The following is a 27,707-nucleotide window of genomic DNA, read 5'->3' on the forward strand; positions in this document are numbered from 1 at the left end:
GAAAAACACAAAATGGAGGAGTCGTATAAAAGGTGACACAGTGGTTGGACGTGAATAAGTATTGTAAGAAGTCAAGTGCCTTTAGTATAAGTGCTATTTTGTGAACAAGATTAAAATATATGCTGTAAAAGTGAGTACCTTGTTTCTTTTAAAAACTAATCTTGGTAGTACATCTGAAAACTATAGTAACGTAGGCCTGATGTTGACATTTTCAGAAGTGGGATGGCTAATGTCCGAATAAGATTGAGTAGGATTCTCTTTTCAACACAAGACTTGTTTTTATTTTAATTTGTGTTCAAATTAATATATATATATATTTTTTTTTTTTTTTTTTTTCTCTGTGGGTACCTACTTATCCACGCACAAAATTTTCGTTGTCCTTGTTTAGCCCTTGATTTCCTATACATGGATAAAAGTTTTCTTTTTCTTTTACCAAGAACAAAAACGTATTGAACTTTAGAAAGTTATTGGATAATAACTGCTAAACGTAGATATTTAATTCTATTTTATATGCCCAATTATATTTCCTTCTCTTTTATTATTTTATTTTTATTCTTTTTCCTCATTATAAATATAAAGAAGAACTTCATATAACATTGTTTTATTTAAACAGTTTACCGCGCGTGTAATATTTATGGCATTTCAGTGAGCGGTCGTGAAGCATATACACCAACGTACCCCGGTGACATCGGACACCGTTCAAGGAGCCATAACAGGCGGTCGTCGTCACGACGGGAGCTGCGACCTGCAACGCGCAGCCGCTCTCCAAGGCGCGACTCTGGGAACGGAGGAAGAAGAGATCGCGTCAGCGGCGAGGAGCGCAACTCTCGGTCCGAGGTGAGACAGTTGCGAAGTCCAATTTCGGTTAACAGATCCTGTTGTCATACTATAGAAAAATCGACACATCTAATCAGCACATGCCGTTCACGCAGCCGTGCAAATAGCCGCACACACGATACCAACTTAAGCCGTACAAGGACGGATGACGAGACACGTGGTCGGGTACCTCTCATCCGTAGTCATAATGACACTCACAGTAGAGCTGTTAACCGGGAGCTGACCCAAGCATTGTCCCATACGGATAATCGATCACGCGATCGGTCCGTAAGCCGCGTTCATAACCGGAAGCACGGTCAACTGCGCGGCCATGCACACGGTCAGACAAATGATCATTTGCGGTGTCGTCAGGAGATCCCAGTACGTAGCCGGTCAAATAGCCAAACGCCCGAACGCAAAAATCGTGGTCCAACGAGTTGTTCTAGCTGTATAAATCCGGGTAGTACCCAAGTTCGTAATATAGATAGTATACGCGAACTTTTAGATGCCATAAAATCTGTTAATCGGAATGATTCTTTAAATTTAGATAAGTTAGGGAACATGCATAATACCGTACCTGAATTCGACCCTTCGAGAAAAGAACAGACGATGACCATGTGGCTCCATAAAGTAAACGAGTGCTCAACTATTTATGGATGGACAGAAAAACAGCTAATACACTTTGCATTACCGAAACTACGCGGGGTTGCACAACGTTGGTATGAGGGTTTATCTTCTGTCCTTTTCTCGTGGGAACAATGGCAAGAAAAATTACTAGCAGCATTTCCGTCGGAAGAGAATTATGGGCAAATGCTGAGCGATATGCTGGCCAAGCGTGCTAAGTTTGGTGACTCATTGGAAGCGTACTATTATGACAAAATTGCATTAATTAGTAGGTGCGGTATAACTGGAAGAAGGGCCGTAGAATGTGTTTTACACGGGATTGATGACCGTTCTGTTAGGCTAGGCGCTGAAGCGGTGCAATACGAGGACCCTGATAGGCTTTTAGCTTATTTAAGGAACGCTAGAAATAGTAAACCTTTAATTGACCGGAAATTTAAGAATCTACCAAATACTAGACCCCAAGATATGAAGTCGACAGCTAGGGGACCTCGCTGTTTTAACTGTAAACAAGAGGGACACACCGCTGCTCAATGTACCCAACCAATAAAAAGGTGCGGTAGATGTCATAAAATGGGTCACGATACCGAGCAGTGTTATTCAAAATTACCGTCTACTGCAGAAAAGTCAGTTTTGGCAGTATTAAATAATAACATAGGCAATAAATATAATAAGACCATAGAAATTGACAATGTTTCTTTTCACGCTTTTATTGATTTTGGCAGCGAATGTTGCATGATTCGCATATCTGATTACAAAAGCATTCCAAACTATAGTGATTTTGACACTGAAGGGCTACCATGTCTAAAAGGTTTTGGAAATTCGTCAGTTCAAGCGCTTGGTAAGCGTCAAGTCAGTATAGTTATTGATGAGGTAGAAGCTGAGGTAGAATTATTCGTTGTACCTGATGAAGTTATGACCATTCCAGTCATGATAGGACAATCATTCACAGAACAGCCTCACATACTTGTGTTTAAAACAAGTGAAAAACTACAACTATTACAGATTAGCGACGAAATAAGACATAATCCAAAGGTCAAACTTTTTTGTAGTAATGATGTGACATTATCTGGAGGCACATCTGTAGTAGAGGTGAATTCTTGTCCTAAAATGGTTGGTGAGGTATATGTAGAAGGCAGCTTTCGAATATTAAATAATGTAAGGTTCTCTGTCCCCTCGGGTTTATTTTATTTAAGTGAAAGAGGTATTGGCAGAATTTTAGTTAATGTTCCTTCAGATAAGACTGTGTCCTTTCCGAAGGGACATTTAATCGCTCGTGGGCGTGTTGCAAGGGAAGAAAGTAACAACAACGGTACTGTCTCTAACCCGTCAGTTATGAAAGTATCTGAGACTGAGGGCAGTACAGGTATAGTTAGTAGTGACGTTAGAATCGGTGATAGGATCTCTGAGGAAGAAAGAAAACAATTGTTAGGCCTTCTTAATAAATACCGAAAGTGTTTTGCATACAATTTGTCAGAGTTGGGCAAAACCACGGTAGGGGAAATGACAATAAGCTTAACTGATGATGGTCCAGTAGTTTACAGGCCATACAGGTTGTCTTTCAAAGAAAAGGAGGTTGTGCGGGATATGGTTACAGAGCTTCTAGACAATGGAATCGTACGGCCTTCCACCTCATCATACGCGAGCCCCATCGTCTTGGTACGAAAGAAAACCGGTGAATACAGGTTATGTATAGATTATCGTGCCCTCAATAAAAAGACCGTCAAGGAAAATTACCCTATGCCACTAATAGATGACCAGCTGGATGTTCTAGCTGGTCATCAATTTTACAGTACGCTTGACTTAGCATCTGGCTACTACCAGGTCCCAATTCGAAATGAAGATGTGCACAAAACAGCGTTTGTGACGCCGGACGGTCATTTCGAGTTTACCCGAATGCCGTTTGGCCTTGCAAACGCTCCTGCGACCTTCCAACGCATTATGAACCAAGTGCTAGGTTCTGCGCGTCATAGAGAAGCTCTAGCGTACTTGGATGACGTCATAATTCCGGCAAAAGATTTCCCAGAAGGATTGAATAGACTAGAGAATGTATTAAAATTATTTCTGAATGCAGGACTAACTCTTAAAATGTCAAAATGTATGTTTTTTGGTAGCAATGTCGATTACTTAGGGTTTGAAGTCTCTCGCGAGGGTATACGACCGGGATCTAAGAAGATCGAAGCTGTAAAACGGTTCCCAACTCCAATAAATCAACATAATGTAAGGCAATTTTTAGGACTAGCTAGTTTTTTCCGGCGCTTTGTACCTGGGTTTTCTATTATAGCCAAGCCACTTACACAATTGCTTAGAAAGAATGTAACATGGAGTTGGGGACCAGAACAAGATAATGCTTTTCAGACTTTACAAGATAAATTGACTCAGAAGCCAATATTGGCCCTTTACGACCCAAAGGCCTTAACTGAGTTGCATACCGATGCTTGCAAAGTAGGTCTCGGGGGCATTCTCCTGCAGCGCAACACTGATGGTCTACTTTGCCCTGTTGCCTATTTTAGTAAACAGACTACCCCTGAGGAGCAGAATTACTCCTCTTATGATCTGGAAACTCTTGCGGTTGTGTCTTCTTTGCGTAAATTTAGAGTTTACTTAATTGGAATTAAGTTTAAGATAATTACAGACTGCAACTCCCTCCGCGCAACCTTCCAAAAACGCGATATGATACCACGAGTAGCAAGGTGGTGGGAGTTAATGCAAGAATTTCATTTTGATATCGAATATAGGGCCGGAGTTTCAATGGCACATGTTGACGCGCTTAGCCGTAACCCAGTTTCAAATAATTCAACGGATACATATCTTATTAGGAATATCAATGAAGAGAGTTGGCTTATTACTGTACAAAACGCTGATTCAGAGATTCAAAGAATTATCAAAATTCTTGAGGATCCTAGCCTTGATGATCTCATTGATATAAAATCAAACTATAAAATTAAGAATTTAAAATTGTTTAGAATAACTCCACAAGGGGATCGTTGGGTAGTACCTAAAGGCGTTCGCTGGCAAGTGGTAAAATATAATCATGATGATATCGGACACTTTTCAGTAGACAAAACTCTTGAAAAGGTTAAAGCATCTTACTGGTTCCCTAAAATGCGTTCTTTTATAAAAAAATATGTAACTTCGTGCCTAGAGTGCACTTATTCAAAATCATCTGGTGGTAAAAAGCCAGGACTTATGCACCCTATTCAAAAAGTTGATATCCCTTTTGACACTATACATATCGACCACGTTGGTCCGTTTGTGCGAAGTAGTAGAGGTAATATGCACATTTTAGTAGTGGTAGATGCTTATACTAAATATATCTATATGAAACCTGTTAGAAACACAAAATCTTACAACTCCATTAGAGTTCTTCGGGAATATTTTGGTTTATTTGGTGTTCCACGGCGATTAATTTCGGATCGTGGTACCTCCTTTACCAGTACTAGCTTCAAAAGGTTTATGAATGAAAAAGGTATTAAGCACATACTCAATGCAGTCGCGACACCTAGGGCAAACGGGCAGGTAGAGCGGTATAATAAGGTAATAGTGGATGCACTAACCGCTAGTTCCATAGGAACTGCCGACAACAAATGGGATGATCACCTACCGGAGGTTCAGTGGGGTATGAATAATACCTTTAACAAAGGTATCAACCGGACCCCTTCTGAAGCTTTGTTTGGAACAAGACCTGTCGGTTCAAGTGAGAGTAGGGTTTTGTCAGAGTTAGTCGAAGATACTAGACCTATTGATGAAACGGATACGAGTAGGACTGAAATGAGACAGGAGATCAATGAACATATTAAGTCTTGTCAACAAAGAGAAAAACGTACTTTTGATAGGAAACGTTGTCAACCCGTCAGTTATAAAATTGGAGACCTGGTTAGAGTAGAACGACAGGTGCCAGCTTCTGGCCACAGCAAAAAGCTCGTACCTAAACATCAGGGTCCTTACAGAATCACGGCCATTCTTGATCATGATCGCTTCCAAGTAGAAGACACTCCACTCACAAAAAAAAGTGGTAGGCGTTTTTCTACCATTGTAGCTATCGATAAAATAAAGCCCTGGCTTAGTTTTAACCGACCGCATGAACATGAGTTATTATCTTCCAGTGAGTCAACGGAAAATGAGTCAGCAGACTAGTTGTAAAAATATACTTAAATAATAAATTGTAATTGTATACATTAGATGTAATAACGATGAAAAGTGATTAATGGAATTCGGTATTTTATTTTATAATAGAATAATTAATTGTTATTTTTGTTAAAATGCACTTAAACATTATTTTTACACACATAGCTCAAATTATTAATTAAGAATCCTGTATTATTATATATTTAACGCACTACTAGGACAACCCTGGTCCTAACGCATTACTAGGACAACCCTGGTCCTAACGCACTACTAGGACAACCCTGGTCCTAACGCATTACTAGGACAACCCTGGTCCTAACACACTACTAGGACAACCCTGGTCCTAACACACTACTAGGACAACCCTGGTCCTAACACACTACTAGGACAACCCTGGTCCTAACACACTACTAGGACAACCCTGGTCCTAACGCACTACTAGGACAACCCTGGTCCTAACGCATTACTAGGACAACCCTGGTCCTAACGCACTATTCGGACAACCCTGGTCCTAACACACTACCTAGTAAGTTACTTAATTGTGATAACCATGATCCCAATGAATTAATTAGTACCATGATTGTCAATAATCTACTATGAAAGTAAAATAAATCGGTTAAAATATATGTACATATAACATGTTATTAAACAAAATTGTTTATTATATATAAAATTTAAAACGTATTGTTAGAATTGAAATTGATTAACATTACTTATATACTATTAAAATATGTATGAGGTCATACAGGTTATATCAGATGGCCGACTGTCAGCAACACTGATATTTATTATTTAATTGATTTAAAATAATTGTAATAAATAATCTTTACTGTTAATATTAATAATTAAATGTAATTGATTATATAATATTAAAACATAATTTAATTTAAAAAGTTGTAAGTATTTGTTTTGACTAAAAAAAAGAGAGGGGCGCATCAAAAGATGGCGCCCTTTTAGTGATCTGAAAAACACAAAATGGAGGAGTCGTATAAAAGGTGACACAGTGGTTGGACGTGAATAAGTATTGTAAGAAGTCAAGTGCCTTTAGTATAAGTGCTATTTTGTGAACAAGATTAAAATATATGCTGTAAAAGTGAGTACCTTGTTTCTTTTAAAAACTAATCTTGGTAGTACATCTGAAAACTATAGTAACGTAGGCCTGATGTTGACACATACATATGGTCACGTCTATATCCCTTGCGGGGTAGACAGAGCCAACAGACTTGAAGTGACTGAATGGCCACGTTCAGCTGTTTGGCTTAATGATATCTAGAATTGAGATTCTAATAGTGACAGGTTGTTAACCCAACGCCTGAAAAAGAATCCCAAGTTTGTAAGCCTATCCCTTAGTCGCCTTTTACGACATCCATGGGAAAGAGACGGAGTGGTCCTATTCTTTTTTGTATTGGTGCCGGGAACCACACGGCTTCTTTTTTTACCCGACTGCAAAGGAAGGGTTTTGGTTATCGCGACGTTTTTTAAATATCTTTTTACTGCAGTGTGGTTCTCGGCACCAAAAGATAACTATAAAATCACGCCTTTTTCGCGGTAGGGTAGGCAGAGACTACATCTTTCCACTTGCCACGGTCTCTGCCCACTATCTTCTCTTCATCCACATTCATAACTCTCTTCATGCAAGCTCGGCGGTTTCGGGTACTCTTGAGCTGACCCTTTACCAGGACGTCCTTAATTTGATCAAGATACGTTTTTCGTTCTAACTGCGACCTTTCCTTCCACACTCTCCTTGTATATTTAAATTATTAATAATTTTTACACGAGTGCTTTCCGGGAAGACATTTGGGGAAACGGAACGGCCATTTGGTGAATGAGAAACTTTAGAAAGCGACTGCTGCAGTGCAGTTTGTTACCGCTTCTTCTGCACTGACGCCTTGGAAGCGGCAGTAAACTTAGTTTTAAGTAATTTCTTTGACGTCAACCAATGTTGTTAAACCATACGTTTTGACAATTATTGAGCGATTCGAAGCATCCTAAAATAATGAAAAAAAATTTTGAATTTTGACAAAAAACTGGACATTCTGATACAGTAGAACCTAACGTGCCGAGTGGTCAGAAAGATGTAGACTCTGTCCACCCCTGGAGGGGAGTATGCGCTTGCGACGGCCCTGGCGTGGACGCCATAGCACGGAACGATTCGTTGCAGCGTGACGGCCGATATAACTGTTTCGGAATAAATCAGGTGGGGGTAAAGCACGCGGCGAGTCATTGATCGCTTATATCAATCAATACTAATATTATAAAGCTGAAGAGTTTGTTTGATTGTTTGTTTGAACGCGCTAATCTCAGGAACTACTGGTTCGAATTGAAAAATTCTTTTTGTGTTGAATAGACCATTTATCGAGGAAGGCTTTAGGCTATATAACATCACGCTGCAACTATAAGGAGCGAAGAAATTATGGAAAATGTAAAACAAAACGGGGAAAATTATTCACCGTTGAGGGCTTCAATGATGCCCAAAATAACTATTCCACGCGGACGATGTCGCGGGCCCAGCTAGTATGTTATATACGTATCTTGATCAAATTCATTTTTAAACATTCTTCTTGTGCCGTGTGGTTCCCGGCACAAATACATAAACAAAAAAGAATAAGACCACTCCATCTCTTTCCCATGGATGTCGTAAAAGGCGACTAAGGGATAGGCTTATAAAATTGCGATCCTTTTTTTTAGGCGATTGGCTAGCAACCTGTCACTATTTGGATCTCAATTCCATCATGAAGCCGAGCAGCTGAACGTGGCCATTCAGTCTTTTCTGGACTATTGGCTCTGTCTACCCCGTAAGGGATATAGACGTGACTATATGTATGTATGTACGTATCTTGATCAAATTAAGGACATCCTGGTAAAGGGTCAAGTACCCGAAACCGCCGAGCTTGCATGAAGAGAATTATGAAAAACCTATAAGCTACAAAGTATTACTTAAGCACTTCTTCGAGGCAAGAATATTGTTGTATTTATTTAAAACTATTGAGCCTCAAAGCTTGTGTAGGCAACCTTCTTCATATACGCCATAGCAACGGTTGCCATGATTTTGTTTGTTAGGTAAAAAATGTCAGATGTAATTTTTATTGCCAAATATATTTATTTTATGTCCAACATATTAGCTTAATTCAGACGTAAGCAGGAATAATACCAATTTTATGCGATTACATTTATTTTGTTATCATCAAACCGACAGAGATTCTCACGAATCAAACGTAAGCAGAAGAATGATTTCATTGTCAATTCAAAGACCGGCTGTCACAAACATTATTAATCATCGATATTGGAATACATTCTTATTAAACCTTTTTACTTATACAACATATATGTTGAAACGATCCTACTATCCTACTACTATTATAAAGGCGAAAGTTTGTATGGATGTTTGTTACTCTTTCACGCAAAAACTACTGAACCGATTACCATGAAATTTGGTATGTAGGTAGCTGAAGACCCAGAATAACACATAGGCTACTTTTTATCCCAGAGTTCCCGCGGGATTGATAGCGTTTCCATGCGGACGAAGTCGCGGGCGGCCTCTAGTAACATATAAAACTTATTTTGAAACTAAATTATTGCTAACAAATAATATAGTATAATTTTTAACTGATTATTTCTCTCCTCTTTTATCTCCTTCTATCTTCTGTAGTGAATAACTAACTTTGCGACTATACTTCCTACAGCTTATATCCTATCATGCATACAGATATGTTTATGCAAACCTGTTCCAAGCGGGGCGTCGAACCCGGGACAGTACGAGTAATAATGTATTATGATGTTTTTGCATACCTACACAGTGCAAACTCGTTTACTAGATGTGGTTTTAATAGATCCTTTAAGTGTAATACATACCTATAACACGTCAGTATCCATTACGGGGTAGACAGCGCCAACAGTCTCGAAAAGACTGATAGGTCACGTTCAGCTGTTTGATGATAGAATTGAGATTCGAATAGTGACTGGTTGCTAGCTCATCGCCTCAAGGAAGAATCCCAAGTTTATAAGCCAATCCCTTATTCGCCTTTAACGACAGCCATGGGAAAGAGATGGAGTGGTTTTATTCTTTTTTGAAGGCGGTTAAAAACCATCTACAACTGGTAACACTAGGAAAGTGTAGTGGAAAATAAGAAAGCTACCTATATACTCGTACATATAATCTGTTATTACGTATCGATTGTCGCGATATGGCCTATGGCCATTTGAGTCAGGTGTGAAAACCGCAGTCGCGGATTTGACATGAACAGAATAATTGGCTAATTTAAAAACTGTTGAGAAAATGCCGCAGTGCAGTTTGTCACCGCTTCTTCTGCACTGACGTCTTGGAAGCGGCACTAAACTTAGTTCGATAGCTAGATACTAGCTGTGCCCGCGACTTCGTCCGCGTGGAATAGTTATTTTGGGCATCATTGAAGCCCTCAAGGATGAATAATTTGCCCCGTCTTTTTTTCACATTTTCCATTATTTCTTGGCTTCTAATAGTTGCAGGATGATGTTTTATAGCCTATAAGTATAGTCTTCCTCGATAAATGGTCTATTCAACACAAAAATAATTTTTCAATTCGAACCAGTAGTTCCTGAGATTAGCGCGTTCAAACAAACAAACAAACAAACTCTTCAGCTTTATAATATTAGTATAGATACGTGTGAACGTCACATAAAATTAAAACAATAAAACCAATCAGGTGGGTGTCAAATATGTTGAACCGTAGGTCAGATATATAACTGTTATATCGGAATCGAACCTTAGTCCATTCATGAGTCATTCCGGCCCCCCCACGCAACAGTCTAGCGGTTGTGAATTTACCGTTGTAGTATGTTGAATTATTGATTTTAGAAGTGACATATTGAAGCGAGCCGAAACATAACTCTTCCATTTTGGTCTGTCGGTAAAAGATATATAACTGTATGCTTTTCCTCAATGCTGTTTCTAGCAGAAGCCAATTTAAAGGGGAAGGCGTACCGTATATACACACACAGTCACGTCCACATCCCTTGCGGGGTAGACAGAGACAACAGTGTTGAAAGATTGAAAGGCCACGTTCAGCTGTACGGCTTAATGGTAGAATTGTGATTCAAATAGTGTCAGGTTGCTAGCCCATCGCCTGCAAGAACAATCACAATTTTTAAGCCTTTTCCTTAGTCGCCTTTTACGACATACGTGGAAAAGATACGGAGTGATCTTATTCTTAAGTGTCGGGCACTACACGGCACTTATAAACTTGTAATTTTTCTTTTAAGCGATTGGCTAGCAACCTGTCACTATTTGAATCTCAATTCCATCGCTAAACCGTAGAGCAGAGCGTGGTTTTTCTGTCTTATCAAGACTGTTGGCTCTGTATACACCGCAAGGGATATAAACGTGATTATATGTTTGTATTGCTGTACTTTATGTTAGTAAAAAATATTTTTACGAATCATCTTTTTTTTAAGTAAGATTTGAGAGCGTTTGACCTCAATCTGCTTGGTGCTAAGCAAAATGAAGCCTAAGGCGCCGCACGCGCAAGGTTGAAAATCCCCAAGTTGTATGTATCGGGGGAAACCTATTCTCCTACTCGTTCCTATTCCTTTGGAAAAATTGAATTTTTTTTTTTACTTAACGCAAATAATCGACATTATGACGTACCTAATGAAAATTCCATCGTAACTAATTCTTCATACATACATATGGTCACGTCTATATCACTTGCGGGGTAGACAGAGCAAACAGTCTTGAAAAGACTGAAAGGCCACGTTCAGCTATTTGGCTTAATGATAGAATTGAGATTCAAATAGTGACAGGTTGCTAGCCCATCGCCTAAAAAAGAATCCCAAGTTTGTAAGCATATCCCTTAGTCGCCTTTTACGACATCCATGAGAAAGAGATGTAGTGGTCCTATTCTTTTTTGTATTGGTGCCGGGAACCACACGGCACTAACTAATTCTATGTTGACTATTTTTTATGATTCTACTGTGCGATTTTAGCGACTCTATAAATATAAATCTATTTGCATATTATCAAATTGTGACGTGCGCTTAGCAAATATGGAAGATTTTCGCATCTGGGCTAATCACCTGCTACTCAGGTCAAAAGTCACGGCTCTTTCCCGGAGGGGTAGTAGGTAGAGGGGTAGTAGGGCAGAGGCTACTATCTATCTTTCCACTTGCCACGATCTCTGCATACTTTTTCGCTTCATACGTCTATATCCCTTACGGGGTAGACAGAGCCAATAGTCCCGAAAAGACTGAATGGTCACGTTCAGCTGCTCGGCTTAATGATGGAATTGAGATCCAAATAGTGACAGGTTGCTAGCCCATCGCCTAAAAAAAAGAATCACAAGTATGTAAGCCTATCCCTTAGTTGCCTTTACGACATCCATTGGAAAGAAATAGAGTGGTCCTATTCTTTTTTGTATTGGTGCCGGGAACCACACGGCTTTCGCTTCATCCACATTTATAACTCTCTTCATGCAAATGCTAGGCGGTTTCGAGTACTCATGACCCGTCCTTTTGCAAGGACGAAATGAAGTAACAAATAGTATGCAGGCATTATATGTCAAACTAGCTGTGCCCGCGACTCCGTCCGCGTGGAATAGTTATTTTGGGCCTCATTGAAGCCGTCAAGCTTTGCTTGCGCAATTCAGCACACGCGCTGTGATAGGCTTGATGGGGTGTGACATTTGACATGGCGTCATTGACCATCGCTACTATTGGTTGGGCGCGTCGAATACTCACTGTTGATTGGCTGGGTAGTGTGTGACGTTAGTGAAATCGCCGCATGCGCATCAAATCTATACTAATACATATTATAAAGCTGAAGAGTTTGTTTGTTTGTTTGAACGCGCTAATCTCAGGAAGTACTGGTTCGAATTGAAAAATTATTTTTGTGTTGAATATACCACTAATTAAGAAAGGCTTTAGGCTACATAACATCACGCTGCAACTTTTAGGAGCAAAGAAATAATGGAAAATGTGTAAAACAACGGGGAAAATTATTCATCTTTGAGGGCTTCAATGATACCCAAAATAACTATTCCACGCGGACGAAGTCGCGGGCACAGCTAGTAAATCATATGGTTTCAATTAATAAAAAGTAACCTAATGACACCTCTACTGTGTCACTACACTGTGCCGTGTGGTTCTCGGCACCAATACAAAAAATAATAGGACCACTCCATCTCTTTCGGATGTCGTAAAAGGCGACTAAGGAATAGGCTTACATACTTGTGATTCTTTTTTTAGGCGATCGGCTAGCAACCTGTCACTATTTGAATCTCAATTCTATCATTAAGCCAAAAGAGCTGAACGTGGCCATTCGGTCTTTTCAAGACTGTTGGCTCTGTCTACCCCGCAAGGGATATAGACGTGACCATGTGTATGTATGTAAGATACCTCTACCCAAGGTGTAGGAAGCGCCATGGACTTTGATGACGCGAGGTCATGACCGATACGGCGCTGTTAAAGGTCAAACGGGTTTCCCAGGGTCAATTAATTGTAAACTTGTTTGAACTTGTTTTTAAAGGTCCGGCTTACCAACTTGATGACAGAGCCGATAGTCTTGAAAAGACTGAATGGCCACGTTCAGCTTTTTGGTTTAATGATAGAATTGAGATTGAAATAGTGACAGGTTGCTAGACCATCGCCTACGAGAAGAATCTCAAGTTTATATGCCTTAATTGCCTTTTACGACATCCATGGGATAGAGATGGAGTGGTCCCATTCCTTTTACTATTAGCACCGAGAACCACACGGCACTTCTATTACCATACTATTCTAAACCTGTCAGGGTCAGGTCAAAAGTACCCGAAACCGCCGAGCTTGCATGAAGAGAGTTATGAATGTGGATGAAGCAAAGGAAGTATGCAGGGATCGTGGCAAGTGGAAAAAGGTAGTCTCTGCCTACCCCTCCGGGAAAGAGGCGTGATTTTATGTATGTATGTATGTACTATTCTAAACATCATTATTATAAATTCCTTGGTTAATTAATCATCAGTCATCAATAGCATGACCCATGATTGAGTCATCATCATCGGTCAACACAACACAACGGCCTAGACCTTGAGAGGCGTTCTCGGAATATAATGGGACAAAGTTTTTACATATATATTATATACTAGCTGTGGCCGCGACTTCGTCCGCGTGGAATAGTTATTTTGGGCAGCATTGAAGCCCTCAAGGATGAATAAATTTCCCCGTCTTTTCCACATATTCCATTGTTTCTTTGCTCCTTATACATACATACATACATAAACTAACGCCTCTTTCCCGGAGGGGTAGGCAGAGACTACCTCTTTCCACTTGCCACGATCCCTGCATACTTCCTTTGCTTCATCCACATTCATAACTCTCCTCAAGCAAGCTCGGCGGTTTCGGGCACTTTTGACCTGACCCTTCACCAGGACATCCTTAATTTGATCAAGATATGTTCGTCTAGGTCTTCCCACCCCGACCTTTCCCTCCACACTCTCCTTGTATATCTGCTTAGTCAACCTGTTTTCATTCATCCTCTCCACATGACCGAACCATCTCAACATACCCTTTTCTATTCCTGTAACTACATCTTCTTTCACATCACAACACTCCCTTATCACGCTGTTCCTTATCCGGTCACTCAATTTCACACCCAACATACTCCTTAACGCTCTCATTTCCACTGCATTTATTCTGCTTTCGTGCTTCTTTTGCCATACCCAACTTTCACTCCCATACATTAATGTCGGGACCAACACGCCCCTGTGCACAGCCAGTCGAGCCTTTTTGGATAGTTTCTGACTGCTCATAAAGGCATGCAAAGCTCCATTCACCATGTTCCCCGCGTTCACTCTCCTTTCAATATCACTATCACACTTGCCATCTGATGTAAACTTTGATCCTAGATATACAAACTCTTTCACTTGCTCAACTTTTTCTCCTCCAATCAAAATATTACATGCTGTCATTTCTTTCTCCATTTCAAAAACCAGTGTTTTAGTTTTACTTACGTTCACTTTCATTCCTTTCTCTTTTAAAGCTTCATGCATACAGTTTACCATCTCCTGTAACTCCTCCGCTGATGACGCCAGTATAACCTGATCGTCGGCATAGAGCAGACATTTGACGAGTAATTCATTCATCCTTAATCCACTTTCAGACTCTTTCAAATCTGTCAAACAACTATCCATAAATAGGTTGAACAGCCGCAACACATCCCTGCCTAACACCTTTCTCAATCTTAAACCACTCAGTGTGCGCTCCGTTTATCCTGACACAAGCACTCGAATCCTCATATAAGGATTTCAGTGCTCGTATCAAGAGACTGCTCACGTATGCATAGAAAGTGCTGACCACAATTCATTCCTCTCAACTCTGTCATAGGCCTTTTCCAAATCCACGAATGTGCAATAGACTTTTTGACTCTTGGCCAAAAACTTTTCGGCTATGCACCGCAAAGAAAAGACCTGATCAGTACATCCCATTCCCTTTCGAAATCCCGCTTGAGCATCCCATATTTTGTCATCAGTTTCATTCCTGACTCTATTAATCAATACCTTAGCATACAATTTGCCGACGACGCTAAGCAGGCTTATACCACGATAATTTTTGCAGTCCAGTTGTGACCCTTTTCCTTTGTAAAGTGGCACAATAACAGCCTTACACCAATCTTTTGGTACTCGGCCGCTTCTCCAACACAAATTGAAAAGGCAGTACAACTGTCTAGCTACGACGCCTTTTCCTGCTTTAAGCATCTCGACCGACACTCTATCATACCCGGCAGCCTTACCCGCTTTCATACTCTTAAGTGCTTCCACAATTTCAAACATTTCAATTTCGCCTTCCATCTCATTCTCTTTTTCTTCGCTATAGCAGAACTCTTTCTTATTTTCTTCCTTTTTTTCAAATAAACTCTCAAAATAGTCCTTCCATATCTTTAGCACACATTCTTCTCCTTTCACAACGCTACCATCCTGGCATCTGATCCTAGTCAGCTCTCTGGTTATAGTTTTTCCTCGGGCTGACCTTACGGATTTCCAGAATACTTTCAGATTTGACTGAAAGTCTTCTGATAGCCTTTTATCAAAATCCTCTTTATACTCTTCTTTCTTTCTAATCACAGCTTTCTTAACCAAATCTTTCATTTTTTTATATTCCTTACGTGCTTCATTCACATCCTCATCTATAACCTCTTGCATTCTTAAGTTAGCTTTTGCTGCTAACAAATCCAGCCATGCTTTCTTCTTTAATCGCACAAGTTCTTGCACATCTTTACTCATCCACGCATTTTTGTGATTTTTCCCTTTCCTTCTTCTACTTACACCACACACTTCAACAGCTACTTTCACAATTCTTTCTTTAAATTCCTTCCATCCATCTTCAATATTGCTCCTCTCATTTAAATCTTCAATTTCATCCTTCAGTCTATTAATATACTTCTTACCTACATCCATATCTTGCAAATTTTCTACTTTCACTCTTTCCAAAGCGCTGGTTTGCTCCCTTACCCTGTGCCGCCAGCGATTGAAGATACCCCTTATCCGGGATATCACCAGTAAATGGTCCGAGTCAATGCCAGCACCGCGATATGCACGGGTATCCAGCACTTTGTTCTTCAATCTTTCATCTACAATCACAAAGTCTACCATACTTTTTAAAATACCTTCCACTCTTGTATAGGTGTGGATCTCTTTATGTTGAAACATTGAGTTCGACACAAAAAGATCCCACTCTAGACAAATTTCTAATACACTTCTTCCATTATCATTCACCTTTTCGTCACCAAACGCACCAAGCACCTTTTCATATCCATCACGCTTTACACCCACCCATCCATTAAAATCACCTAACATAATAATCTTCTCATTTGGCTTGGTAACTTTCAATACTTCTCTTACACTATTCCAGAACTCCTCGTTTTCGCTTTTTGCTGATGTTGTACCCCTCGAACCCACATCCCAAGGTGCATAAACACCTAGAACGAAGATCCGAGTGATTCCAACTTTCAGCCTAATCCATAGAAGACGAGGGCTGACACACTCATACTCATTCACACACTCAGCCATTCGTGCAGAAAGGATTAGACCGACCCCTTGACAGCCTCGGCTGGTACTGGAAATTCCAGACCAATACGCCGTGTAAGGGCCGTGCTGCGTCGCGTCGCATCCTTTCCGCTTCGTTTCATTCACGCACAACACATCCAACCGTCTTTCACCCATCATCTGACATACTTCCTCAATTTTATTCTTCATTCCTCCTCTTACATTCATCGTCGCAAAGCGGCTTTCAGCAGACCGCATACCGCTCCCGCCGGGAACGAGACGTGATGGGGTGCGGACACCATCGCCGCCATTTAGGTGTTCTTTCAAAAAATTTGCATCCATGCGATTCCCACGAGACGCAAGGGAACAATTTTGCTCCTTATAGTTGCAGCGTTATGTTATATAGCCTAAAGCCTTCCTCGATAAATGGTCTATTCAAAGCAAAAAGAATTTTGCAATTCGAACCAGTAGTTCCTGAGATTAGCGCGTTCAAAAAAACAAACAAACAAACAAACTCTTCAGCTTTATAATATTAGTATAGATATATACATTCTTACATATACATATACGGAAACGATTCGTGTGGTTTCTTGAGTTTTTTGTTATGTACCTATTGTCAACAATTCTCTACTAATATTATAAACTGGTTAAGTTTGTTTGTTTGTAAGGGGTTATCTTCGGAAGAATTTTTATACATACATATACATATGGTCACGCCTATATCCCTTGTAGGGTAGACAGAGCCAACAGTTTAAAAAGACTGATAGGCCACGCTCAGCTATTTGGTTTGATAATAGAATTGAGATTCAAATAGTGACAGGTTGCTAGCCCATCGTCTAAAAGAAGAATCCCAGGTTTGTAAGCCTATCCCTTTGTCGTCTTTTACGACATCTATGGGAAAGAGATGTAGTGATCCTATTATTCTTTGTATTGGTGCCGGGAACCACACGGCACAATGACTCCACACTGTTCATTTTCTTAACGATCGAATGATTAATATCAAAATGTAAGTAAGTAGTTAAAAATGATTGTGGTTTATCGATGATGCATCGCTACAAAGGGCAAGGTTCTGTAAGTACCTAGCTCATACATAAAAAAAACCTTTGTTTGACTTCCTACAAATGTTTATAGAAAACTTTATAATAATTGATATCATTAAGCCAAATAGCTGAACGTGGCCCTGGCCTGTGAGTATTTTAAAGGCTATTGGCTCTGTCTACCCCGCAAGGGATATAGACATATATACTTCTACCCATATATACAACGGCACCTACAATTCTTAAGTTTATCTCTCTCCATTCCAGAGCGCCACTTCCCAATCGAAGCACGCGGCGCGCTTCCTCCGCCTGGCAATGGCTTCCATCATGGACATACTGAAGATCAAGCCGTTTGTGGAAGTCTCTGTGGGCCAGCTGCTGTGGGGGTACGAGGATCCACTCCTCAAGCTGGCTAAGGACGTAGTGCCCAAGGAGCAGAAGTTGCCATACGAAGAGTTCGGACTATTTTATGGGGTGAGTTTTTGGAGTTGTTGTAACAAGTTTTCTAACAATGCTGAGTCAAGGTCTTGAGGCTTTTATGACGTACTAGCTGTGCCTTAGTCCGCGTGGAATAGTTATTTTGGGCATCATTAAAGCCCTGCCTACCCCTCCGGGAAAGAGGCGTGATTTTATGTATGTATGTATGTATGTATTAAAGCCCTCAAGGATGAATAATTTTCCCCGTTTTTTTTTTTCACATATTCTACTATTTCTTCGCTCCCAATAGTTGCAGCGTGATGATAAATAGCCTAAAGCGTTCCTCGATAAATGGTCTACTAAACGCTAAAAGAATTTTTCAATTCTAACCAGTAGTTTCTGAGATTAGCGCGTTCAAACAAACAAACTCTCAAGCTTTATAATATAAGTATGGATGAGTTATGAATGTGGATGAAGCGAAGGAATTATGCAGCGATCGTGGCAAGTGGAAAGAGGTAGTCTCTGCCCAACTCTCCGGGAAAGAGGCGTGATTTTATGTAAACCGAAACCGCCGAGCTTGCATGAAGAGAGTAATGAATGTGGATGAAGCGAAGGATGTACGCAGAGATCGTGGCAAGTGGAAAGAGGTAGTCTCAGCCTACCCCTCCGAAAGAAAGAGGCGTGATTTTATGTATGTACGTATGTATTCTTTATTTACTTGAAACATGGTACAAATGGGTGTTAGAAATATACATATGTGATCTTACATGTTCCGCCATGTATGTACGTATGTTCGCAGAAAAACGGCACAGCCCCAGACGTGGTGACAATGTTCACGGGCGCCGACGACATGACGCGCTACGGCATCTTCGAGAAGTACAACATGAAAGACAGCCTGGGCCATTGGGGCTCGGAGCAGTGCAACAGCATCGCCGGCTCCGACGGCTCCATATTCCCCCCCCACATCACCAGGAACGACACCCTGAGGGTTTATGACAAGGACCTGTGCCGGGTTTTGCCGCTCAAGTGAGTTCCTGATTCATATATCTTTGTATCGTTGGCTCTGTCTACCCCATGACGCGCTACGGCATCTTCGAGAAGTACAACATGAAAGACAGCCTGGGCCATTGGGGCTCCGAGCAGTGCAACACCCTGAGGGTTTATGACAAGGACCTGTGCCGGGTTTTGCCGCTCAAGTGAGTTCCTGATTCATATATCTTTGTATCGTTGGCTCTGTCTACCCCATGACGCGTTACGGCATCTTCGAGAAGTACAACATGAAAGACAGCCTGGGCCATTGGGGCTCGGAGCAGTGCAACAGCATCGCCGGCTCGGACGGCTCCATATTCCCCCCACACATCACCAGGAACGACACCCTGAGGGTTTATGACAAGGACCTGTGCCGGGTTTTGCCGCTCAAGTGAGTTCCTGATTCTGTAATATACATATATATATATAATAGACAGAGCCAACAGTCTTTAAAGTACAACATGAAAGACAGCCAGGGCCATTGGGGCTCCGAGCAGTGCAACACCCTGAGGGTTTATGACAAGGACCTGTGCCGGGTTTTGCTCAAGTAAGTTCCTGATTCATATATCTTTGTATCGTTGGCTCTGTCTACCCCATGACGCGCTACGGCATCTTCGAGAAATACAACATGAAGGACAGCCTGGGCCATTGGGGCTCGGAGCAGTGCAACAGCATCGCCGGCTCGGACGGCTCCATATTCCCCCCACACATCACCAGGAACGACACCCTGAGGGTTTATGACAAGGATTTGTGCCGGGTTTTGCCGCTCAAGTGAGTTCCTGATTCATATATCTTTATATATATATATAATAGACAGAGCCCACAGTCTTTAAAGTACAACATGAAAGACAGCCAGGGCCATTGGGGCTCCGAGCAGTGCAACACCCTGAGGGTTTATGACAAGGACCTGTGCCGGGTTTTGCCGCTCAAGTGAGTTCCTGATTCATATATCTTTGTATCGTTGGCTCTGTCTACCCCATGACGCGCTACGGCATCTTCGAGAAGTACAACATGAAAGACAGCCTGGGCCATTGGGGCTCCGAGCAGTGCAACACCCTGAGGGTTTATGACAAGGACCTGTGCCGGGTTTTGCCGCTCAAGTGAGTTCCTGATTCATATATCTTTATATCGTTGGCTCTGTCTACCCCAAAAGGGATATAGATGTGACCATATGAATGAATGTTCTTCACATCGAAAATGGGAGACCTGAAGAGTGCTTTGTTAAGTACTAAGCAGTATCTGGTTTTCATACATCTTGTCACGTCCAATATCGTGTGATTCCCGAATGTGAATAGGACCACTCCATCTCTTTCCCATGGATGTCGTAAAAGGCGACTAAGGGATAAGCTTACATACTTGGGATTCTTTTTTTAGGGCGATGGTTTAGCAACCTGTCACTATTTGAATCTCAATTCTATCATTAAGCCAAACAGCTGAACGTGGCCTATCGGTCTTTTCAAGACTGTTGGCTCTGTCTACCCCGCAAGGAATATAGACGTGACCATATGTATGTATGTAAATACAGGCTGGTAAACGAACCCCAGGTCCTAAGTCCCCAAACTATCCTGCATTTCGTCTGTAGACGTCGACAAATCCATAGTAAGCGTGTGCTGAGTGTAATGGCCTATTACGTCGAAACATCGTAATGTAAGACTTGATTACATTCACCATGTTGAACAAAAACGATGGAACAATACCGCGGGATACAATAGCAGATTACACGGAGGCGGCCGCGTCTCACACCGTAATGTAACAAAGGTGGTTTGTACGTCGAACGAATGTTCTGAGGTGAACGCAGATTTAGCTGTGTCGCGCGTACATACATACATACATAAAATCACGCCTCTTTCCCGGAGGGGTAAGCAGAGACTACCTCTTTCCACTTGCCACGATCTCTGCACACTTCCTTCGCTTCATCCATATAATATATGTATGTCGCGCATTATATCTGTTTTAATTTTACGGAGAATATCTATACTAATATTATATAGCTGAAGAGTTTGTTTGAACGCGCTAATCTAAGGAACTACTGGTTCGAATTGAAAAAATCTTTTTGCGCTAAATAGACCTATTTAGAATTATAATAGATAGATTTATCGAGAAAGGCTTTAGGCTGTATAACATCACGCTGCAACTCTATAAGAAGCAAAGAAATAATGGAAAGTGTGAAAAAAAAACGAGGAAAATTATTCATCCTTGAGGGATTCAATGATGCCCAAAATAACTATTCCACGCGGACGATGTCGCGGGCACAGCTAGTGGTAAGATAAAAAGACAGTTGGGCCCTTCGCCGCTATGCTTCGTGGCCCTGGGGTCAAACTATACAACGTTCGAATTCGTACCGTGAATTTATAATTTCGTTATGTTGAAAAGAAGCTTCTTCTTCCTTCTGGCTTTAGTGCCGGTTGCATCCTCACCTCTCTGGAGAGGAGCCCGGGGTATGCCTTTGACCATGGATCCTGGATTGGGTGAGTCAGGTGTTTACACGAAGCGACTCCCGTCTGACCTTTGCAGGGGAACCTAGCCCGTATTGGATCGATCATGGTTACACACCCAGTTGCCTGAATGTGCAGGTTTCCTCGAAATGGTTTCCCTTACCGTAAGAGCATCGGTTAGTATTCAAACTAATGTACATTACTTCGTAAATAATCATTGGTACATGGCCGCGGTGGGATTCGAACCAGTGCCTTTGTGCGCAACACGCATTTAAACCTAACTCAGTCGACCACCGACGTTCTAAAAAAGTAGTTGGCTTAAAAAACTACCAGGCCATATGTTTACCATGCATGTCGTAAAAGGCGACTAAGGGATACGCTTATAAACTTGAGGCTAATCTTGTAGGCTATCAACCTGTCACTATTTGACTAACGTTACACCCTGAACTGACCTCTCAGTCTTTTCGAGACTGTTGGCTCTGTCTATCCAGCAAGGGATATAGACGCGACTATATGTATATATATTGTCATAGGACGTCATCGGGTGATGTCAGAATGCTTAAAAAATCATCATAGTTATGATGATTTTTTTTTTAAATCTAATCGGTGTAAATGGCCGTCATTCGTCAGTTTCGAGTGATCAATTGTTCAATCGCGTATCATAACAACCCCATTGTCTTGTATATTAACGATATTGATTCAGTGTGTTTGGATAAATATATATGTATGTATATGTACATATGTGTGTATCTGGATGATATCTTTGTTCGGAACACATCGTGTTTTGAGTTAAAGCTAATTGTCTTTAATGTGGAACACATAAATATATACATACGTACACATAAACACGTCTATATCCCTTGCGGGGTGGACAGAGCCAACAGTCTCGAAAAGACCAGTAGGCCACGTTCAGCTGTTCAGCTTAATGATAGAATTGAGATTTAAATACTGACAGTTTGCTAGCCCATCGCATAAAAGAAGAATCTCAAGTTTACAAGCATATCCCTTAGTCGCCTTTAACGTCGTCTAAATCGCGCAAGCAAAGATTTCACGGATTGCAGCATATATACAACCTCCGACACAACATCGTCTGTCGCGCGGTTCCCCAGGCATAACACCTAGCCTGGCGGAAGATCTTCCCTTTGGTGGCGGTCGAGCCGAATCATCGCTCCAGCTACAGACTTGTTTTACAAGTTAAGAGAGGTCGTGGATTTAGCTATAGACACGTGGCAGCGAGTAGCCAGCTACTTCACTTGGTGAATGCTGATAGTCCAAAGGTGAAGATCCGGGGCGCATGCGCGCCCTTTTATAGCGCTCCCGGGGAGACCGAAGTGGTTCTGAAAGGTTCTTTTCAATTCCTGGTGACATATATAATATTATATATGTGCCGTGTGGTTCCCGGCACTATTAGAAAAAAGAAAAGGACCAGTCCATCTCTTTTCCACTGATGTCTGGCTTATAAACTTGGGATTCTTTTTTTAGGCGATGGGCTAGCAACCTGTCACTATTTGAATCTCAATTCTGTCACTAAGCCAAACAGCCTGGCTCTTTCTATCCCGCTAGGGATATACACGTGATGAGGTATATGTATGCATGTATGTATGCATATATAATATATTATAAAATATAGTATCGTTGAGTTAGTATCTCGTAACACAAGTCTCGGAACTCACTTCGATGCTAACTCAATCTGTGTTATTTGTCTCGTACGAGTATATTATATATTTAACTAGCGACCCGCCCCGGCTTCGCACGGGTGCAAAATTCGGAAAAAAATTATACATAAAACCCTTCCTCTTGAATCACTCTACCTGTTACAAAAAACCGCATCAAAATCCGTTGCGTAATTTTAAAGATTTAAGCATACAGACAAAGAGACTAAAATAGCGACTTTATTTTATACTATGTAGTGATACATACATACATACATACATATTGTCATGTCTATATCCCTTGCGGGGTAGACAGAGCCAACAGTCTTGAAAAGACTGAATGGCCACGTTCAGCTATTTGGCTTTATGATAGAATTGAGATTCAAATAGTGACAGGTTGCTAGCCCATCGCCTAAAAAAAAAGAATCCCAATTGTGTAAGCCTATCCCTTAGTCGCCTTTTACGACATCCATGGGAAAGAGATGGAGTGGTCTCCTATTCTTTTTTCATTGGTGCCGGGAACCACACGGCATTTGTCTCGTACGAGTATATTATTTATTTAATGATTGATATATATGCGTGTTTCCAGGTATCTCCACGACGTGGAGTCCTCGGCCGGCGTCCAGGGCTACCGTTTCACCCCACCAGAGGACGTGTTTGCTGATGATGAACACAACAAATGCTTCTGCCCCGCCGGCCCGCCGTGTGCGCCAAACGGGCTGTTCAACGTGTCTTTGTGTCAATACGGTAAGTATACATACATACATTTGACGGCCTCTGTGGCGCAGCGGTAATACGCTTGTCTGTGACATCGGAGGTCCCGGGTTCGAATCCCGGCCAGGGCATGATGAGAAAAGAACTTTTTCTGATTGGCCTGGGTCTTGGATGTTTATCTATATTAAGTATTTATTATAAAATATAGTATCGTTGAGTTAGTATCTCGTAACACAAGTCTCAAAGAACTTACTTCGAGGCTAACTCAAGCAGTGTAATTTGTCCCGAAAAAAAAAATAAAAAAAATACATACATATGGTCACGTCTATATCCCTTACGGGGTAGACAGAGCCAACAGTCTTGAAAATACTGATAGGCCACGTTCAGCTGTTTGGCTTAATAATGGAATTGAGATTCAAATAGTGATGGGTTGCTAGCCAGTTGCCTAAAAGAAGAGTCCCTAGTTTATAAGCCTTTCCCTTAGTCGCCTTTCACGACGTTAGATTGTCCTTTTTTTCATTAGTCTGTCAGTTTTCGTCATCTAAAAAGTCCAGTCAAAGAGTTTGATCCATTGAGGCTGAACGGCCGCTACAATGTTTGTTACAATTTCACACAAAAACTACTGAACCGATTACGATGAAATTTGGTAAGTGGGTAGCTAAAACCCAAAATAACATATAGGCTACATTTTATCCCAAAGTTCCCGCGGGATTGATTGTTACGTTATGGTTGGAAGTTTCCAGAAGAAGAGTCCCAAATTTAAAAGCATATCCCTTAGTCGACCTTTACGACATCCATGGGAACGAGATGCCCACTGCATCTCTAGGCTACTTTTTATCCCGGAGTTCTCGCGAGATTAAGTAAAGTTAAGGCTTCCTACTATCGGCCTCTAGTATAATAATAATAATATATTGTCTTCCACAGACTCCCCGATAATGTTGTCGTTCCCCCACTTCTACCTCGCCGACCAGAGCCTGAGGGAGGCGGTGGAGGGGATATCGCCGCCCGTGCCCGAAGAGCACAGATTGTTCATTGACGTCCAGCCGGTAAGTTATATAGATAGATAAAACTCTTTATTGCACCATAAGAGTAGAACATACAAAATGACACAAAGCAGATATAGATTCCTCCGGGGAAGAGGCGTGATTTTATGTATGTATGTAGATAGATAGATAAAACTCTTTATTGCACCATAAGAGTAGAACATACAAAATGACACAAAGCAGATATAGATTCCTCCGGGGAAGAGGCGTGATTTTATGTATGTATGTAGATAGATAGATAAAACTCTTTATTGCACCATAAGAGTAGAACATACAAAATGACACAAAGCAGATATAGATTCCTCCGGGGAAGAGGCGTGATTTTATGTATGTATGTAGATAGATAGATAAAACTCTTTATTGCACCATAAGAGTAGAACATACAAAACAACACAAAGCAGATATAGATGGTACAAAGGCGGGCTTATCGCTAAAGCAATCTCTTCCAGTCAACCTTTGGGTGGAAGGAAACCAAACAGGAGATCGGCATCGGCGGATAGATAGATAGATACATACGTACATACATATGGTCATGTCTATATCCCTTGCGGGGTGGACAGAGCCAACAGTCTTGCAAAAGACTGAATGGCCACGTTCAGCTGTTTGACTTAATGATAGAATTGAGATCCAAATAGTGACAGGTTGCTAGCCCATCGCCTGAAAAAGATTCCCAAGTTTGTAAGCCTATCCCTTAGTCGCGTTTTACGACATCCGTGGGAAAGAGATGGAGTGGTCCTATTCTGCTTTTAATTGGTGCCGGGAACCACGCGGCCCTGCCATATTATGATTCTTTATTATAAATAAATAAATATATACGGGACAAATTACACTGATTGAGTTAGCCTCGAAGTAAGTTCGAGACTTGTGTTACGAGATACTCAAAAAAAAATTCAAAAAATTCAAAATTTTTATTCATTATTATAGGATACTTCATATCGCTCAATAATTGTCAAAACGTATGGTTTAACAACATTGGTTGACGTCAAATAAATTACTTAAAACTAAGTTTACTGCCGCTTCCAAGGCGTCAGTGCAGAAGAAGCGGTAACAAACTGCACTGCAGCATTTTCTTCATACTAACTCAACGATACTATATTTTATAATAAATACTTATATAGATAATTAAGTAAAACGCGGTGCAATGTAGTGATAGTGCCCCGCTTTTTACTTAACAGCTTTTTACTCATCAGTGGGCGATGATGACTTGTAATGATTTTTCCATAATTTCTACCAGGAAATGGGCATAGCGATGCGCGCCCGCGCCCGCGTCCAGATCAACCTGGCCGTCTCCCAAGTGCTGGACATCAAGCAGGTGGCCAATTTCCCGGATATCGTGTTCCCAATACTGTGGTTTGAGGAGGTGAGTCTGCTCCGGTCCGGTCTTGAGATTTTCCAATTTTATTTTTATATATAAGTTTAAATTTATTTGATTTGTTTTCTTTAATAAAAAAATTGGGACAGCTAATTGCTTGGAAATGTAAACAAAGTAAGCTATATATGTAAATCAATACGCTATAAATATATAAATAAATAAGCTATTAATATGATAAATAAGCTATTAATCTATATTAATATTATAAAGCTGAAGAGTTTGTTTGTTTTTTTGAACGCGTTTCTCTCAGGAACTACTGGTTCGAATAGAAAAATTCTTTTTGCGTTTTATAGACAATTTACCGAGGAAGACTTTAGGCATCACGCTGCAACTACATATAAGGAGCGAAGAAATAAGAGAAAATGTGAAAAAAAACGGGGAAAATCATTCAATCCCTAAGGGCTTCAATGATGTCCGAAATAACTATTCCACGCGGACTAAGTCGCGGGCACGGCTAGTACCTATATAAAATGGCTTGATTAAAATGAATAATATTTGACGGCCTCTGTGGCGCAGCGTTAACATTACCGCGTCAACATCTATCCTCACCAGGGTATAGACGACTTACCGCATAACCATTCCTCACCAGGGTATAGACGACTTACAGTATTAACATTCCACACCAGGGCATAGACACACACACATACACAAAATCACGCCTCTCTCCCGGAGGGGTAGGCTGAGACTACCTCTTTCCACTTGCCACGATCTCGACATACTTCCTTCGCTTCATCCACATTCATAACTCTCTTCATACAAGCTCGGCGGTTTCGGGTACTCTCGACCTGACCCTTTACAAGGACGTCTTTAATTTGATCAAGATACGTTCGTCTAGGTCTTCCCACTCCGACCTTTCCCTCCACACTCTCCTTGTATATCTGCTTAGGGCATAGACGACTTACCGTATTAACATTCCTCACCAGGGTATAGTCCACACTCTCCTTGTATATCTGCTTAGGGCATAGACGACTTACAGTATTAACATTCCTCACCAGGGCATAGACGAGCTCCCCGACAAGGTGTCCTCCCTCCTCCGGCTCGCGACCAAGGTGCCCCCCGTGGCGCGCGCGGCGCTCGCGTGGGGGCTCAGCGCGCTCGGAGCGCTGCTCATACTGCTGGCCGTCACGTGCCTCATCAGGTGAGCGGGCGGCGGTACTGTACTTACATTAGTTTGTATGCTAACCGACGCTCTTACGGCGGGGGATGACGTCGTTGTACCGGTGTGTGTAACTTGTGGTTCCCGGCGCCGATACAGAAAAAAATGAATGGGTCCATTCCCATCTCTCTCCCATGTATTCCAACTTTAAACGTCCATAACAAAGTATATATATAATATATATAACTGCAGTATAGCGAATAGGATAACGTAAAGTAGGCAGAGTCAACAGTCCCCAATGGAATGAAAGGCCACGTTCAGCTGTATGGTTTAGTGGTGGAATTAAAATTCAGATAGTG

The 27,707-nt window shown here is 41.2% G+C and overlaps 1 protein-coding gene across 1 annotated transcript in view; it reads left to right on the forward strand.

Moving 5' to 3' along the window:
• The window catches only part of LOC106136543 (scavenger receptor class B member 1), a 78,776-nt gene that overhangs the window by 45,891 nt on the left and 5,178 nt on the right, over positions 1 to 27,707 (forward strand). Inside the window, exons 6-11 of the mRNA XM_060953045.1 lie at positions 17,858 to 18,064; positions 18,807 to 19,033; positions 23,713 to 23,870; positions 24,762 to 24,883; positions 26,115 to 26,240; positions 27,248 to 27,390. Of these exons, the coding sequence (XP_060809028.1) occupies positions 17,858 to 18,064; positions 18,807 to 19,033; positions 23,713 to 23,870; positions 24,762 to 24,883; positions 26,115 to 26,240; positions 27,248 to 27,390 (983 nt within the window). The remainder of the gene's footprint in view (positions 1 to 17,857; positions 18,065 to 18,806; positions 19,034 to 23,712; positions 23,871 to 24,761; positions 24,884 to 26,114; positions 26,241 to 27,247; positions 27,391 to 27,707) is intronic.

This window comes from Amyelois transitella, chromosome 30 (genome assembly GCF_032362555.1).
Source record: "Amyelois transitella isolate CPQ chromosome 30, ilAmyTran1.1, whole genome shotgun sequence".
In the NCBI taxonomy this organism is placed as follows: domain Eukaryota; kingdom Metazoa; phylum Arthropoda; class Insecta; order Lepidoptera; family Pyralidae; genus Amyelois; species Amyelois transitella.